Below are 15,644 nucleotides of genomic sequence, written 5' to 3'. Positions count from 1 at the left end.
GATACGAATTCATATCACACTATGATGTTTTCTTCTTGATATACATGTAACATTGGCCACTGGGCGTTATTAACACCTAGATTTATGTCCTTAGTTTTTTTTGTGTATATTGTTTTTACATTCAGTTTCAGGATTTTTTTCTCCATTTTCCAGACTTGGGAACTTAGTAATTTTCCAGCAAAATTCACATATATTGAAGATTTGAAGACTATAGAATTTCAAAATGGGTGAAATAGAGATAAGATCTCAGTATTGACACCCCATCACCCATTTTGAAATTTTATATTTCCTTATATATAATGGTTTATAAGGTACAATTTTCCATTGTTTAAGAAATATTCTGTACAACTCCGTCATTTGAGTCTCTAATCCATTTTTTAAAATAATACATTACCTAATTAATTATCTTTGGTTCAATAATCACAATGATATGATAAAACCAATTTTTACTTCATTATTTGTTAAATTAGCACTTAATTTCTGAACTTTTTTTTACAAACCTTGCTTAGTACATACATTGCAGTGGCATGATATTGGTGTATATATAAAGAACTATCACCATCAATCTTGTGAACGACAGATTGAGGTTGAAGTTTATATAAATGTGAAATTAACATACAAGTACGTAAAGATCCTCGGTCACAAAGTCATAATGAAATCACAAGTCTAAAATGAATTCACACATTTCAATGTAAATGAATATAGTTATAATTCCGTATCCTGACAGTATTAACATGTGAAATATTTATAACTCGTTTAATGTCTTTATTTAGAATTAAACATTTAAATATAAATTTTGTACAAGATCAATCCACAAGTACTTCAAATCTGACAGTTCCAGCTCTCTCTACACTATTTTGTCGAATGTTTCTGGCATAAGCTTTACATTCTACCATGATAAGTATGTGTAACGACGGACTAGCAAAGCGGACAAACACTAATGGTGATCTGTATCCCTGCTGATTTCGGAACGGAAAATATTTGAAATGGAAACCACCTGCTGGGTAGTATTCTATTCTACCCATGTTGTCTTCGTCAGCCGGGGTCTGAAATGAATAGTACAAACTGCGAAAGAGTATAGCAGACAGGATTCAAGCTTTACATTTCTAGCTTGACAATATTTTTGTAATTTATTGCAAGGATAAACATCGTCAAATTATCGAAATTCCTACGTGTTTCAATTGTATAATTCTATTTATCTCCGTTGTATGAATCTTCTTTCATCAGAAGATTTCAGAAAAGGAAAAAAAATGTTCTTAACTGTGATTGACTTTTTGAACAATAATGGAAAATACCTTAAAAGGGTACTTAATGGTGATAATTCCGAGTTTATCAGATTCATCATACATGCTTAATGTATTTATCCTAAAAAAACAAAACCTTCAGCACTACAAAATAAAAATAAGGAGATGTGGTATGATTGCCAATGAGACAAATATCCACCAAAGTTCAAATGAAGTGGATGAAAGCAATTATAGGCAACTGTACGGTCTTCAATTATGAGAAAAAACCAATACCGTATATAGTCGGCTATAAAAAGCACAGACATGAAAAACCAAAATGAAACAATTCAATAAAGAAAATTAGCGGCTTAATTTATAACAAAATAATTTAGGAAAACCAAATATGACAGACGTGAACCAACGACAACCACTGAACTACAGGCTCCTGACTTGGGACAGGCACATAAAATGTGGCGGGGTTAAACATGTTAGTGAGCGCTCAATCCTCCCTTAACCTGGAACTGTGGTGTTACAGCACAACATAAGAACAAACCATTAAAAATCAGTTGAAAAGAGCTTATAAAATAGTTAATTTTGTTTATTTCAAGACATAACTGAACTGTTTAGGCACAGAATGGAAAAACTGGAGTTCAAATATACGACAAAAGAGATGTTTTTCATAACACAGCTTTTTGGTATTTGTTATCCTGCCTTTTTGCCTTTTATTGTAACATTGTAAATGAATAAAACATTTAAAATGATAATATTGGTTATTATATAACTCTAGAAAAGTTCTTGCATCTTATAACCGAAAGCCCTACAGGAATGATATACGAAACCTGTTTGGGGTGTTTTTTCTGATTATTTTACTCGAGTGGCAGTATTAAAAAAAACTGCTATCGGTATACCTTAGCTAGCTTGCATAGAAGCGATATCATTTTGATCCTGCCTTCAAAATTCATTCAAGGCCATCCTGTTGCTTGCTAGACTAGTTTTTATTGAGTATTTTACTTATACGACATATGGTCTAGATAGGGAAAGGGGGAAACACACGCTAACCTGATTTAACCGTACTTAATTTTGTGCCCATAAAAGTTAGGCTATGTGGACACATGTGTTGTTCTTTGTTGTTTGTATCGTTTGTGTGTTTGTTTCATTGAAGAAATCAAGTGTTGGTGGCTTGAGTGGAATGTTGAACTTTCCAATAGTACTTCCATTTATCCTTTTACTCTTTTTATGAATTATCAAATATTTTTCACCAAGTTTTGTACAACCTGCCAATTAAGTTGAAGATATTTGTAAACAATGATCTATTTTCGATACTATAGTTATGTATATATGTACAATTCAAATGAAGTGTCACTATACTTTATTTGTAACAATGAAATAATATTGGTATAGCGAAAAACAAAAACACAATACCAAACTTAATTTTATGCAACAAAACATATTTCTCATCAATCATTGCTGGTGCAAGAACACTGGTAGCCAGACATTTTTCAAATTTAAAAAGTAATAACAACTATGCCAGTTTATTCATACATAAATAGAGAAATCTTTTAATTTTTTATGAGACCATGAACAATTTTCAAACTACAAACGATGCAATTATAAGCGTCACACACGAAAGTTTTTATGTATTCACCTTGGTAATCTACAAATAGTTCATTCCCCTAGCTATCTGTGATTATTTTTAGTTTGAACAGTTCCGCGAATTTTCAAGAACATTAAGTGGCAAGAGAAAAAAATTATCTTAGCTAATGGATAGATACTTACCACTCCAAAACATTTCAGATGAACGTAGTATGGTACATACGTGTCTTTTATTTCTGAGGGAACTTCACTTTTGTTTTGATAATTTTCTGGGTGCCAATCGAAGACCTGTCAAATAAGATAACCGTGTCTTACTCTTGGTTGTTAAAATCTACATTTAATTAAACACCCATAACAAATGCATTCATCAATATGCATTAAATGAGATGGCAGTGGTCGTCTTAAGTTATATCCTAATGTTATTTGCTTTTTAACGAATTTAAGTGTTGGTGATGGGCCTTTAGTAGTCTCTTGTGTGTTATTTGCAACCAATCTCTTTTCTGGTCAATTTAAAGCTAGACGTATTGGAAAGCCGTGTGCATCTTGACATCTAGATCGGTTTTAGTTTATTTTTTGTGTTGTTGTGTTGCTGTCATGATTTGTGCCCCACATCTCATTCTATTCATATTGATGAATGTAATTGTTATGGATGTTTAATTAAATGTAGATTTTAACAACAAAGAGAAATGCCATAGCTTTTGTAGTATTTGAATCCCGATCAGTGCATAACACTAGAAGGTTTCGGAACCCTGAATCGCTGACTTGGCAAAACTACCATTGAAATCCACAAGAGACTACGAAACGCCCACCAACAACACTAAAAAAATTTTAAACACCAAATAACATTAGGATATAGCTGAAGACGACCACCGCCATAGATCCAGACTTAGGACAGACTTATCAATATATAAGTTAAAACATTGTTGTATAATTTGAATCCCGATCCGTGCATAACACTAGGGGATTTTGGAACCCTGAATCGCTGACTTGGCAAAACTACAATTGATTAAATAAAGACATTGATTATTAACAGTCATACAACTAATAGTTATTACAATATCAGATTTGATTACTATGACTGAAGGTACTATTTAGTACTAACCAAGTAAGAATACAAATATGTTCTTCTTTTGACCCTTGGATCCATACTGTATTTTTCATCAGGACTAACGTTATACATAGTGAATATCATATGGCTTTTTCAATGTCACATCCGTATCAACCCGAGACACCAATATAATTCCAAGAGCTCTGCTTGAGGGATTATATTGGTTGAGGGTTGATACGGTGTGTGATATTGAAAAAGCCATATCATATACACTTTATTATATACATATACCTCATGTAGATGTTTTTGATGTGACATGACGTCACACAGATAAGAAGGTTTGAAATGACGTCATACAGATTATAGGTTTGACATGACTGCAATCGATGACGTGACGTCATACAGATTAAAGGTGTGATAAAGCCTTTGCAACCGTGCTGGATATCGATATCATCACGGGTGGCTGATACAGCACGCTTGCCAATGATTGTATTACACATAGAATTTATCTGTATTTACTACTAAGTATATAATAAAATTATTTATCATATACTTAGCATTAATATGATAGTTTTGCAGCCATAAATTCACACCCAGGCTGATAAACCCATATCAGCCCTATGTGATCTCACGTGGTCGCGCTGATATGGAGTTATCAGCCTTGGTGCATTCGTACATCGGTAGTAAATGATAAAAAAGATTAATACATGACCTTTTCCATATCGGCTCGAGTATCATCCCTCGACCCATATTAGCCCTCGACTAACGTCTCGCGCTGATATTGGGGTCTCTGGATGATAACCGGGCCGTTTTTGGAAAAGGCCATGCATTAATTTATATGTAAATGCTATCTAAATCCGTTCCTACATGGACGGTTCGATTTCATATCACCGTCTATATTCTTTGAAATAAAACAAAAATCAAATTTGTCATTGGGTATTAATATAGATATTGACCTCTGCCGACGATAAAAACAAAGGTACACGTAAAACAATAATAAACAGTAAATGCTATTCAAAATTACAAATGTATGTAAAATCTATCAAGACTACAGAACAGAAAAATAGTGTGTTAAAATATTGGAATTAAACAAGACATGCATACATATGAGATAGATAAGCAATGTCTTTTTTTCAAATAACACATTCTCTGTTTTATATAATATATGATACATGATATTTGACAGAAAAGAGTATATGCCTACCCTGTTTAATTTTAATAAAACGCAAGGCTTGCCATCTTTCATTCCAAAATTTTGCTGCTTGATACATATCTTTCCCAGATCTTGAAGTGCAAATCTACATGCTTTGTCCCATTCTAATCGTGGTCGTCTCTTGTCGTATGTTTTACAGTCAACCATAACTCCTGTATCTGTTACCTGATTCTGGTTTTCATAAACTTGAAATAATGAAGAGTGATTTAAGACTACACTATTATAGCAAATGGTCTTTTTTTTTTTATTAACCATAGTTTGCTTATTTTTTTTTCATTCATTGTTTCAATATTGACTTCAGTAAAACATAGACGACGCATACATTACTCACTGAATATCAATATTTACTGGCCTTGACTATGTCAAACTACTTGTACAGCATGCATATCAGGATATCATACCGAAACGATTATAAACTATCAAGATTAAAATGTATAAAGTTGAATGCAGTGTTGGATCAAAGATTGGAATGAATGAGCGTCAGCGTCCTCTCCAAACATCATACAAATTTAACAATTTTCTCGATAATTTTCATTTTAGCTTCCTTACTCGGTTTTGAAACTTATCGATGGATCTGTCATGTGTTAAGTAAACATATGACAAAATAATGGAAGTCTTTAGGTTAATTTAAGTCAAAATGTTGGAGAAAATAGAAAAAAATATAACGGACGCATAAAATACTTGTTTTACTTATGTGTGCCTTGTTTCTCTTCCTCCTTTTAAATTAGCATTTAAAGTTTTAAAAGAATAATATGTTAACATATTAAAATGCTGACCAGTTTTGTAAGTGGATTTTAGCTATCTACATTTGATAAAACCCTGAGATGATATGCATATATGGTATAACCTATTACTTTCCAGATACGTTTCGAAACTGTCATGCCGAAATGAATGCAATATAAACTAGAGGCTGTGTCGCTCACCTTGGTCTAGTTTCTCTCTATATTCTTTAGTTTTTGCTCAAAACACAAAAGAGGGTAAAAAAATATCCTAAATTAAGGGCAATCACTCCTATAAAGAGTGACAGTCTACCAACTATATCGGCAAAAATTGGCTTGTTAGTAGATCTTGTCTTGCTAATCAATTTTGCTTATTTAAGTTTCTATCTATCTATTATAATTTTTATCATATAAGGCATAACACACAAAAAATGGAAAACAAAATCGTCATTAAAGGGCAATAACTCCAATAAGGAGTCATCGGACGATTTCCACCATATTGTATTAATTGTCAGGGGCGGATTCAGGCGGGGGGCGTGGCGGGCGTGCGACCCCCTAAAATTTGCAAAGCATGGGTTGTCCTCAGCTTAATAAAGAATATTTCGATAATTTTCCCTCAAAAAAAATTTCGCCTCGCTCCGACCGGCGAAAATTTAAGTTTGCGCACCCCCTAACCTAAAATCCTGGATCCGCCTCTGGTTGTAGATCTTGTTTTGCAGATCATTTTTTCCTTTTTAAGTTCCTATCTATCTATTATAATTTTTAAGATATAAGGCAAAACGCAAAAATTTTTAAAGGGCAATAACTCTAATAAGGAGTCGATTGACGATTTCAGTCATCAGACTTATTTGTAAAACATGTCTAGCTGATCATTTTTGCATTTTTAAGTTCCTCTCTATCTATTAAAGTTTTCAAGATAAAAGGCAAACATGAACAAAAATGGTAAAATTTGTCTTTTAAGGGCAATAACTCCTATAAGAAATCGTCTGACAGTTTTGACGTAAACAGAATATAATAGGTAGAGCTCAACATTCTGAACATTTCCGCCCTGTCAGATTTTCTTTATTTATAATGGTTTTCAAAATAATAGACAAAACCTGCATTTTACCCCTATGTTCTATTTTTAGCCATGGCGGCCATCTTGGTTGGTGGGCGGGGTCTTCGGATATTTTTTTCAACAAGATACACTAAGGATGATTAAGGCCAAGTTTGGTTTAATTTGGCCCAGTAATTTCAGAGGAGAAGATTTTTGTAAAAGTTAACGGACGACGACGGACGACGGATGCCCTTTTGGTCAGGTGAGCTAAAAAGGGAGATGTGGTATGATTGCAAATGAACAACTACCAACCAGAGACCAAAGGACGAGGATGTAAACAACTATAGATCACCGCACGGCCTTCAACAAGGAGTAAAACCCATACCGTACAGTTAGATATAAATGGTCATGTATATACTTACATAGTAGATATGCCTCAAGGTTGTCTTGGAGTATTGAATAATCTCTTTTATCTCCCTTGATAAATCGTATTAGAGTTGTGCTTGAGTCGGGTAACGGACGGAATCCCAGTGCTGGTTTTGTAAAAAGAAATTTGTTTTGAAATGTAAAAAAAACAAAGCAATCGTCAAGACGAGATTGAGTAATATCTGTTGATAAATAAAGTAAATGTAAAAGTTCACTTTAACACTTTATTTAGTATTTGTAATTTAACATTTATTTTTTGGAGATAACAACTTCATTTTCAGTAAATTTTCTTCAATTTTTTTCTTGTTCCAGCTTTTTAATGGGATGACTAGCTTTATTTTGGGAAATCATGCTTTCTTTTCATTAATGACTAATTATGCATAAGTTAGAAACAGATCAATGCATGCCCATTTTCAATAAACCTTTTATGAGACAAAGAACGCTAATGACAATTACGAAAATTTTCAAATTCTAACAATGAACGACACCACCTTTAGGTCTTTAATTAAAACTCACTTAAAACAAAGAAAGTGCAGTATGTTAAGCTCACGATAAAAAACTCATCTTGACTCTTATAATAACTTACAAGGACTCAGCTGTAGAATACTATCTTGTGATGTTAGTCTAGGCATGTTCCAGTTTAATGTTTGGTATACGACAGCACCACAAGCTAACATAATAGCGATAATACAACAGTAGAATGTTATGTAGAATAGAGCACCAAATACTGAAAAATAACACGAGTATAAAAATGAAATATACCGTCTGTTGGTATTCAATAGCTCAGCAAAAGTAAACACAAACAACTATAAAATATAATGGACAGAATGATACACCAAACACAGAAAGTATCGTGGAATTCGATACTCGGGAAGACTTGGTTCTGTCGCAATACCAATTGATGCAACATATGCGCGTTTCGAATATTCATATTTAATCAGTTGTGCACGAAACCAAATAGTGGAAATCTGAAAATAACAAACTTATCAACAATATAAGAAGCCTTAGAAATTCTCCTTCTCTTCTTCTCCTACAAAACATCATCCAGGATTTTGAAACATAAAGGCCCTTTGGAGTGATAAAAAGTATATGAATTTATCACATAAGAAGCTACATAAGAGGGACCCGGTCAACAGGTGCGGATCCAGGATTTTGAAACATAAAGGCCCGTTGGAGTGATAAATAGTATATGCATTTATCATATAAGAAGCTACATAAGAGGGACCCGCCCCCTGCTCCCCCTAAATCGGCATCTGATCAAGTCAAACACATAAACACCAGTTACATCATATTTGTTTTTTTTAAAGGGGCGTAACTCTAAAATCTGGAGCAGGCAAAAATGTGATGATGACGGCGGGTATTATTATATCATATCGTGATAATACAATGGTATAAGTAACTATAGATGAACGAATGACGCATGATTACGTTTACACCAATGAAAGAGTTAAATTCAAAAAGTGAAAGAAACCACAAAAATGAATCTAACAGAGGAAGTTTGATTCATTAAAGATGTACCTGTGTATAAAGTGGAAAACCCCAGAATATAACAAATTGATATCAATATAACTGTAAAATCTGTTTGTCAGTACAAAAGAAATGGCTATCACTAGTCGGTGGCCATTTCTTTTTCTTTTTTTTCTCGGTGGCGTGCATCCCACCAACAGTGGCATCAATTTAGATGTAGGAATATCAAATTACGGAAGAAATACGGAAGTCAAACTATTAGGGTTAGCTTTTATTCTTTGATACCATTCAAAAACGGATGGGGAGCAGCATTCTAAGCGTTGCTCCTTTGATAAATTTGTTATTTCTTGTATTTTAGGGAATTGTTGTCTAATTTATAACAATCTATATAAGATTTCTTTTCTAGTAGGATATGATGTTTGTTATCATCCAGCACGAAAATGTTTGGCGATAAACGTCGCATAGAATGCACTAAATTTTAGCTACAATGTACTAAAATTGTGTACATGTAATAAAATAGCCTTCAATAAAGATAATAAAATTATTATTAATAAAAATAACAAAAATAATGATGACAATAAACATTTATCAGGCATTTTTATTGTAAAACATATCACCATATGCAGTAAGTGAATACATAATATAACTATTAAATGTGAACAACAAAATTAAAATAGAATACAGGAAATTGAGATTATAGGTTGCGTAACGAATCGAATGAGAATTGGATATCGCTTATTCTCTAATTCTTCGTCAATTTATCCTTTTCTGCACCCATTGTATAAAAAAAATTTAATCAACGTGTGGTTCGTTTGATCTCAGTTCTTCATTGGTTAAAATCCGATTATGACGTCGAATTTTCTTGCTTTCCTCTGAATTTCCTATTGTGACGGCATGAAAAAAGGCGACCATGCCTGATGACGTCACATAGAAAGAACACATCTTTATGCAGATCATTCAAAAAGAAGGAATAAGTTTGCCTGCATATTGTTTGAAAATCATTAGAGAAACAGATTCCACCACCAAATCTCGTGTAATACGATATTTATCCACTCTCGACAGATGAATTTTAAATATTTAACCGTCTCGAGTGGATAAATATCGTATCACACTCGATGCAGTGGTAGAATCTATATCAACTCGAGTTATTTGATATCGATATAATAATAAACGAGCCTTTGTCGATTCTATGTGTAGAGACGGCAAAAGGGCTGTAATAAAAGGAGACGTGGGGTATTAGCCAATGGGACAGCATCCCAACGACAAAAATAACCGAAGAGCATCGAGAGGGCAACATACACTTTTCAACATTTAACAAATGTTTACACAATATGTCAAGCTCCCATATTTTTATAAACATTGTCACAAGTTGTGAATAACTAATACAGAAACAGTCAAAGATCTTAAATAGGCCTCAATTCTCAAAATATTGTGACCATTACAGTAAGGAGAGTTACCAATCATTTTCTACTTAAAGGCTTGTTTTCCTTTCTATATACAAGAGAACTTTCACAGGGACTGTGGACTGACAATATCGTCCGCACATAAAATTATAAAATGTTCATGCAAATTGATGACGTCATGTGTTCAAACAGATATTGACCAATCAATTCGGTATAGCTATATTAGTTAAACAGCACAGCTAGGCGATCCGCTAACCCGACGTTCGGGTAATATTGGACCACATAAGATGTGTAGTACAACTAACATAATTTTATTATACCGACTTGATTGTTCAATTACTATTACATAACTCCCTTTCATCATGTTTAATGGTGTTTCGAACGATAAAAGTCTTTAGAATTTCACGAAGAGTGGGTTTTACACTAATAGCATATTTTTGTATTTTATTTAAAATCTAGATTCAAGTATTTTTGAATATATAATCCATTAAATTCATGGAAGACTCAATAATGATCTGAATGGTTTTAGTCATAATATATAGATTTGAAATTTTCACATTTCTGATATTTATCCGTATTGTCGATATTGATTTTCCAACTTTGATTTTTATATGCATGCGTGTTTTCATTTTTTAGCTCACCTGACCAGAGGACCAAGTGAGCCCTTCTCAACACTTTACAGTTACAAAACTCGTATAGGCTCTGAAAATATTGGGTCAATTGAAACCAAACTTGACCACAATCATCATTGGGGTATCCAATTAAAAAAAAATGTCAAGAGAAACGTCAGATGATCCAGCCTACCAACCGAAGTGGCCACAATGGAAAAAACAAAACATAGGGGTAACATACAAGCTTTTTCTATCTTAAAAACCTGACAGGCTAAACTTTTCAGAACGTTGAGATCTACCTATACTGTTAATTAACGCCAAAACTGTCCGACGACGCCTTGTAGGATTATTGCCCGTAAATGACGGTTTTTACGATTTTTATTTACATTTGCCTATTACTTGAAAACTATAATAGATAGAGAGAAATGTTAAAAGCAAAAGAGACTAGCAAGACAAGATATACAATTATGTCAAATATACTAAATCGTGGGTCGACTCCTGATAGGAGTTATTGGCCCTGTATGACGATATTTACCCTTTTTGTTTTGTATTTTTGGCCAAAAATATAGCAGATAAAGAAAAATGTAAACAGCAAAAGAGATCAACAGGACAAGATTTACAAACGTGCTTACGTGGTAACTACTTATTTGAGTTATTGGTCTTTAATTGATATTTTTTACCCATCCTTTTTGCCATTTTCGGCCAAAAACTATAGCAGATAAAGAAAAAGTATATTAACATTGAAATAACTAGCAAGACTAGATCTGCAAATAATTATCAACATGAGCGAAATTGCCAATCAGCTCCTTATAGTCCTTTGATTATGATCTTTTTACCCATTTTTTTTAAATTATGGGAAAAGTATAATAGATAAATAAAAACGGATACAAGCAACTATGATGAGCAAGGCAAGATCTATAAATAAATCAACATTGCTGTAATTGTCAGTTGACTCCTGGTAGGTGTTATTGCCCTTAAATGACGATTTTTGGAGAAACTTTAAATAGGCAACATTTTTTAGCATGGCATGATCTACAAATAATCAACAAAGCCCGAATTTTAAGCCCAACTTCTTATAGAAGTTATTGCCCTTGAATGACGATTTTTACCTATTTTTTGTGTTTCGGGCAAAAACTATAGTAGACATAGAGAAACCGAGAACAGATAAAAACATCCGCAATACAAGGTGATTTAAAAAGAAATCTCTAGTCATGAATTATATTCTGGCTTCAATGTTCAAAGTGCACATAAATCCAGGTGAACGACACGGGCTCTTTTGAACATCTAGTTTTATATACTTTTCAGATTCATTCGGAAGCTTGATTTTTCAAATAAATAAATACAATGAGATAATATATATATGCCATCTTTTGCAAACGTAGTTAGAAGAAGAAAAACTGAAAAAAGTACGAAACTACATCGTTTTCACAGAAATATCAAAATATCTAAACCCAATGTTTATTTGGACAAACTAGAACGAGATGCCTTCACATGAAACCAACCAGCAAGTATAATTCATTTTAAGGTTTATTAAATTTGAATAATTTTATTTTTGCATATAGATCTTAGATTGCCACTAACTCTTAGATTATATGTCTTGATTAAAATCATTAGGTGTGTTATTGGATGGCATACTGTAATATAACATGTTAATAAGAAAATAAGTATACCAGTTACAAGTTATATAATCTAACTGGATGCTCGAAAATTTGTCAGATTAATCCAATGAAGAAAAAGTAAAAGGTAGTAAGCATGTATATGTATACACGCTAAAAGCTATTCAACATTATTGGTAATCATAGGCACGCAGGCTTGTGACCAGAATATAAAGAAGGATTGATATATTCAAACATAAATGGCTGTTTATTGTAACCTTTGACCGCTGACCGTATATTTTATTTGATAGTCTCTAAAAACGGTTTATTATGTCAGTTTTCATTATTCGATCGATAGCAAGAAATCAAGTGTTCAGTAGTTGTATTTTGATCTCATCCTGTTTTGATTCGGTGGTGTTTCACTTAAATGGTATCCTGATTGTATCACTGCTATCTTTATCATTCTACTTAAGGTGTACTTTTGAGTTACTCTGTAGAAAGGGTTTATTTTACTGTGAAAGATCGTACAGCAGCCTTTTGATTATATAGAATATTCCTACTTTAATAATGCACATTTCTGTCTTATGTACATAATGTTTTTATCTATAATGAAATGAATTTTGAATAAAATAATTTTAAACACTATAAAACGAAACATTTTCGTAGAAAACCTAAAAAGATTTAAAAAACAAAGCGCATTTACAGGACATTTCACCCCTTTTAATAATCTAACTCAAGAAAAATAGTCATGTAATAACTCATTACATGTACAACGTAGATAAAAGTCCTATACTAGAATTCTGCTATTGCTGAAGTTCCGATGTAGAATGTTTAGGGGGAAAACATAATCAACAGTTTATGTTTTCAATTTCGGTTCTTATACATCCTTGGCTTTCATATATTTGGCGATGAAGGTAAATCCAGAAATGCGCTTTGGACGACTAAGTCTATAAAGTGTTATTCTATTTCTTTTTATGAAAATCAATAACCTTAATGAATCAGCCATTTTACGCACTAAAATAAATTTGATATCTTACAAAATGAAAAAAAACTTACACCATTGTTGGAACGTTTTTCCTAAGATTTTTCCGTTTTCTGAATCAAAGAAAAAGGTTGATACATCCTCAAAACGACGCTTGAAAGTCCCAGTATCAGGATCCGCTTGTATAGTAAATGCTGTACTCCCGCTCACCGTCGACGCCATTTTTCATGCAAGACCGGATGACTAATTCCAATTAAAAAGTAAAAAGGAAGTTACTTTTCATGTGCACCTTGCAAATAGTTCAATGAAGTAGGTTGTATCCTGGAGCAGCATAAAACCTTTTACGGTAGGTAAATGTTGCGAACTATATTTATTCATATGTGAAAAAATTATGAAGTTTTCACTAGGTTGAAGTTAGAATAGTATCATTCCTTTTTATATCTTATATTTTTAAAACACTATACTCATATATATATATTTATATATTGATGAAAGCATATATTCCTTTCATATAGTTTTCCAAAGATGTTTTATTGCGGGAAATTTTGCGGGATCCCTTCTCAGCTGGACAAATATGTTGCTATTGCTTCAAACATGTCAAATCAATAGTCGTCAGCTGTTAATGCATTTGTAAGGACATAAAAAGTCCAGAATGTCAATTTTTACAGCAATTGAAAGATATTAATGTGTGAACCTTGCGGTTTAAACTACTAGTATTTAATTTATGTTATAGATATCACAATATTTCTCCAACGGACTCTTATAAGTGTCATGTGACATACATATCACACGTGTGCAACTCAAATGATTATGCGCTCTTTTTTAGCTCAACAAATCTTCTTGAATGATCTTAGTGAGCAATATATAACGACCTGATCATTCTGGTAGTGTGCTGTAAATAAAACAATAACATTTGAGAAATATGCAAAACAAAATCAAGGTATTTCCATTCACTAGGATGTTAACTAATATGGAAATATGATATTCAAACTAGAATTATTTAGATATAGTAAATAATCCATTGAAGCACAAATAGATTAAAGGTAATAAGCATGCAAATATGCACGCCACAATGCACGCCAAAAGCATTTTAACAACATTGGTAATCATAGGCACGCAAGCTTGTGACAAGAATGTAAAGCAGTACTTTTATTTTTCAAACATAAAATGTTTATCTTCACCTTTGGCTTGACCATTTATTTAAGTTGATAGTCTCTCATTACAGTTTACCATGTCATTTTCATGCCTGTGTGCTGAATGTAAAGAAGAATGTAAACGGTTTTACACCTTATACGGCACAAACTTTCGGAATTTTGAAATTAAAATGCTTTTCAACTTCGTATTTAATTTGGCCTTGGAACTGTTTTAATTCGAGCTTCACTCATTGGGTCCTACTCCAGATTATGATATTTTGACTGAATGTGAATTCGCATGGCGGTTGGTGCATGCATAATGGGCTACGCTTGCCCTGTCAACGCACTCGGTCTCGACCCTTATGGAATTTGTGCGGTTTCATCAGTTTGTGTTAGCTACCTTGTTATGTCTCTTCCTGGTCGATTTGTGAGATTTGAACATCAATGAACTGTCGTTACTGCTGGGCCTTGTGTATGACGATACGTGTATCTGGTGTGCAAAATTATACACCTGGTATATGCCTGGTATCTTTGAGAAGTGTTTTAAGTTGCTTTTTTGAATGACCTGACACACACGTACATTACAAGGAACACGAGAAATTAAGTACCAACCCCCGACAAAACAATCCGCATTAAGTCCACAGACTACTGTACCTTATACAAAATTTTCACCCGTGTGCTGACTTTCGAATATTGAACAACCAGATTAGAATACCTAAACTGTGACTTAAAAATATCTGATATAATAGATATAGCTTAAGCTACACAGCAAATTGATTTCTATAATCAAAGCGGGTCTATTCACTATGTTGCTTATAAATATGCAATTTCAAATGATAAAAAACTGTCCCTTTTCTTTAATTACTAGTATCTTCTTCATGTAAGTTTTTGTGATGAAAATGTAATTTGATTTTCAATAAAATTGCTGCACAAAAATTTCACAGATAACTTTTTAGATTTTTGTAGGAAACAATGAGAAATGTACCTTGGTATATACAGATGACAATTTGATTTTGTTTACGATTTACATTTGTTGTCCCTTACAACCAACTATTTGCATTTGTTAAATGAAATGAAAGAAACATACCAAAGCAAAGACTGTCTTTCTGAATGCCACCTTCTCAGGTCAGAAAAATATCGATTATTTATCTGAAATATATGATAAATATCAACATCTTATTTCTTCAGATACTAG

The 15,644-nt window shown here is 32.9% G+C and overlaps 1 protein-coding gene across 1 annotated transcript; it reads right to left on the bottom strand.

Moving 5' to 3' along the window:
* Positions 1-431: 431 nt before the first annotated feature.
* Positions 432-14,037, bottom strand: LOC127738374 (sodium/potassium-transporting ATPase subunit beta-1-like). Its single transcript, XM_052249587.1, has 6 exons — positions 13,391-14,037; positions 7,845-7,985; positions 7,255-7,365; positions 5,069-5,262; positions 3,000-3,104; positions 432-1,046 (listed from the first exon to the last, which is right to left on the bottom strand). Exons 1-6 carry the CDS (start codon positions 13,536-13,538, stop codon positions 807-809), a joined length of 939 nt encoding a protein of 312 aa, XP_052105547.1. The 5' UTR covers positions 13,539-14,037; the 3' UTR covers positions 432-806.
* Between the last annotated feature and the right edge of the window lie 1,607 nt (positions 14,038-15,644).

Source organism: Mytilus californianus, unplaced genomic scaffold (genome assembly GCF_021869535.1).
Source record: "Mytilus californianus isolate M0D057914Y unplaced genomic scaffold, xbMytCali1.0.p SCAF_4, whole genome shotgun sequence".
Lineage (NCBI taxonomy): Eukaryota > Metazoa > Mollusca > Bivalvia > Mytilida > Mytilidae > Mytilus > Mytilus californianus.
The sequence above is the reverse complement of the archived record's forward strand: the minus strand, read 5'-3'. Positions and strand labels throughout refer to the sequence as shown.

Bases quoted from the DNA above. Each gene is read 5' to 3' on its own strand.
- LOC127738374 (XM_052249587.1), bottom strand. From the start codon at position 13,538: ATGGCGTCGACGGTGAGCGGGAGTACAGCATTTACTATACAAGCGGAT. The intron at 7,366-7,844 runs GTAAGTTATTAT...TTACAAAACCAG, and splicing joins TATTCTACAGCTGAGTCCTT to CACTGGGATTCCGTCCGTTA. The intron at 3,105-5,068 runs GTAGGCATATAC...CTTATTTGACAG, and splicing joins TTTTATTAAAATTAAACAGG to GTCTTCGATTGGCACCCAGA.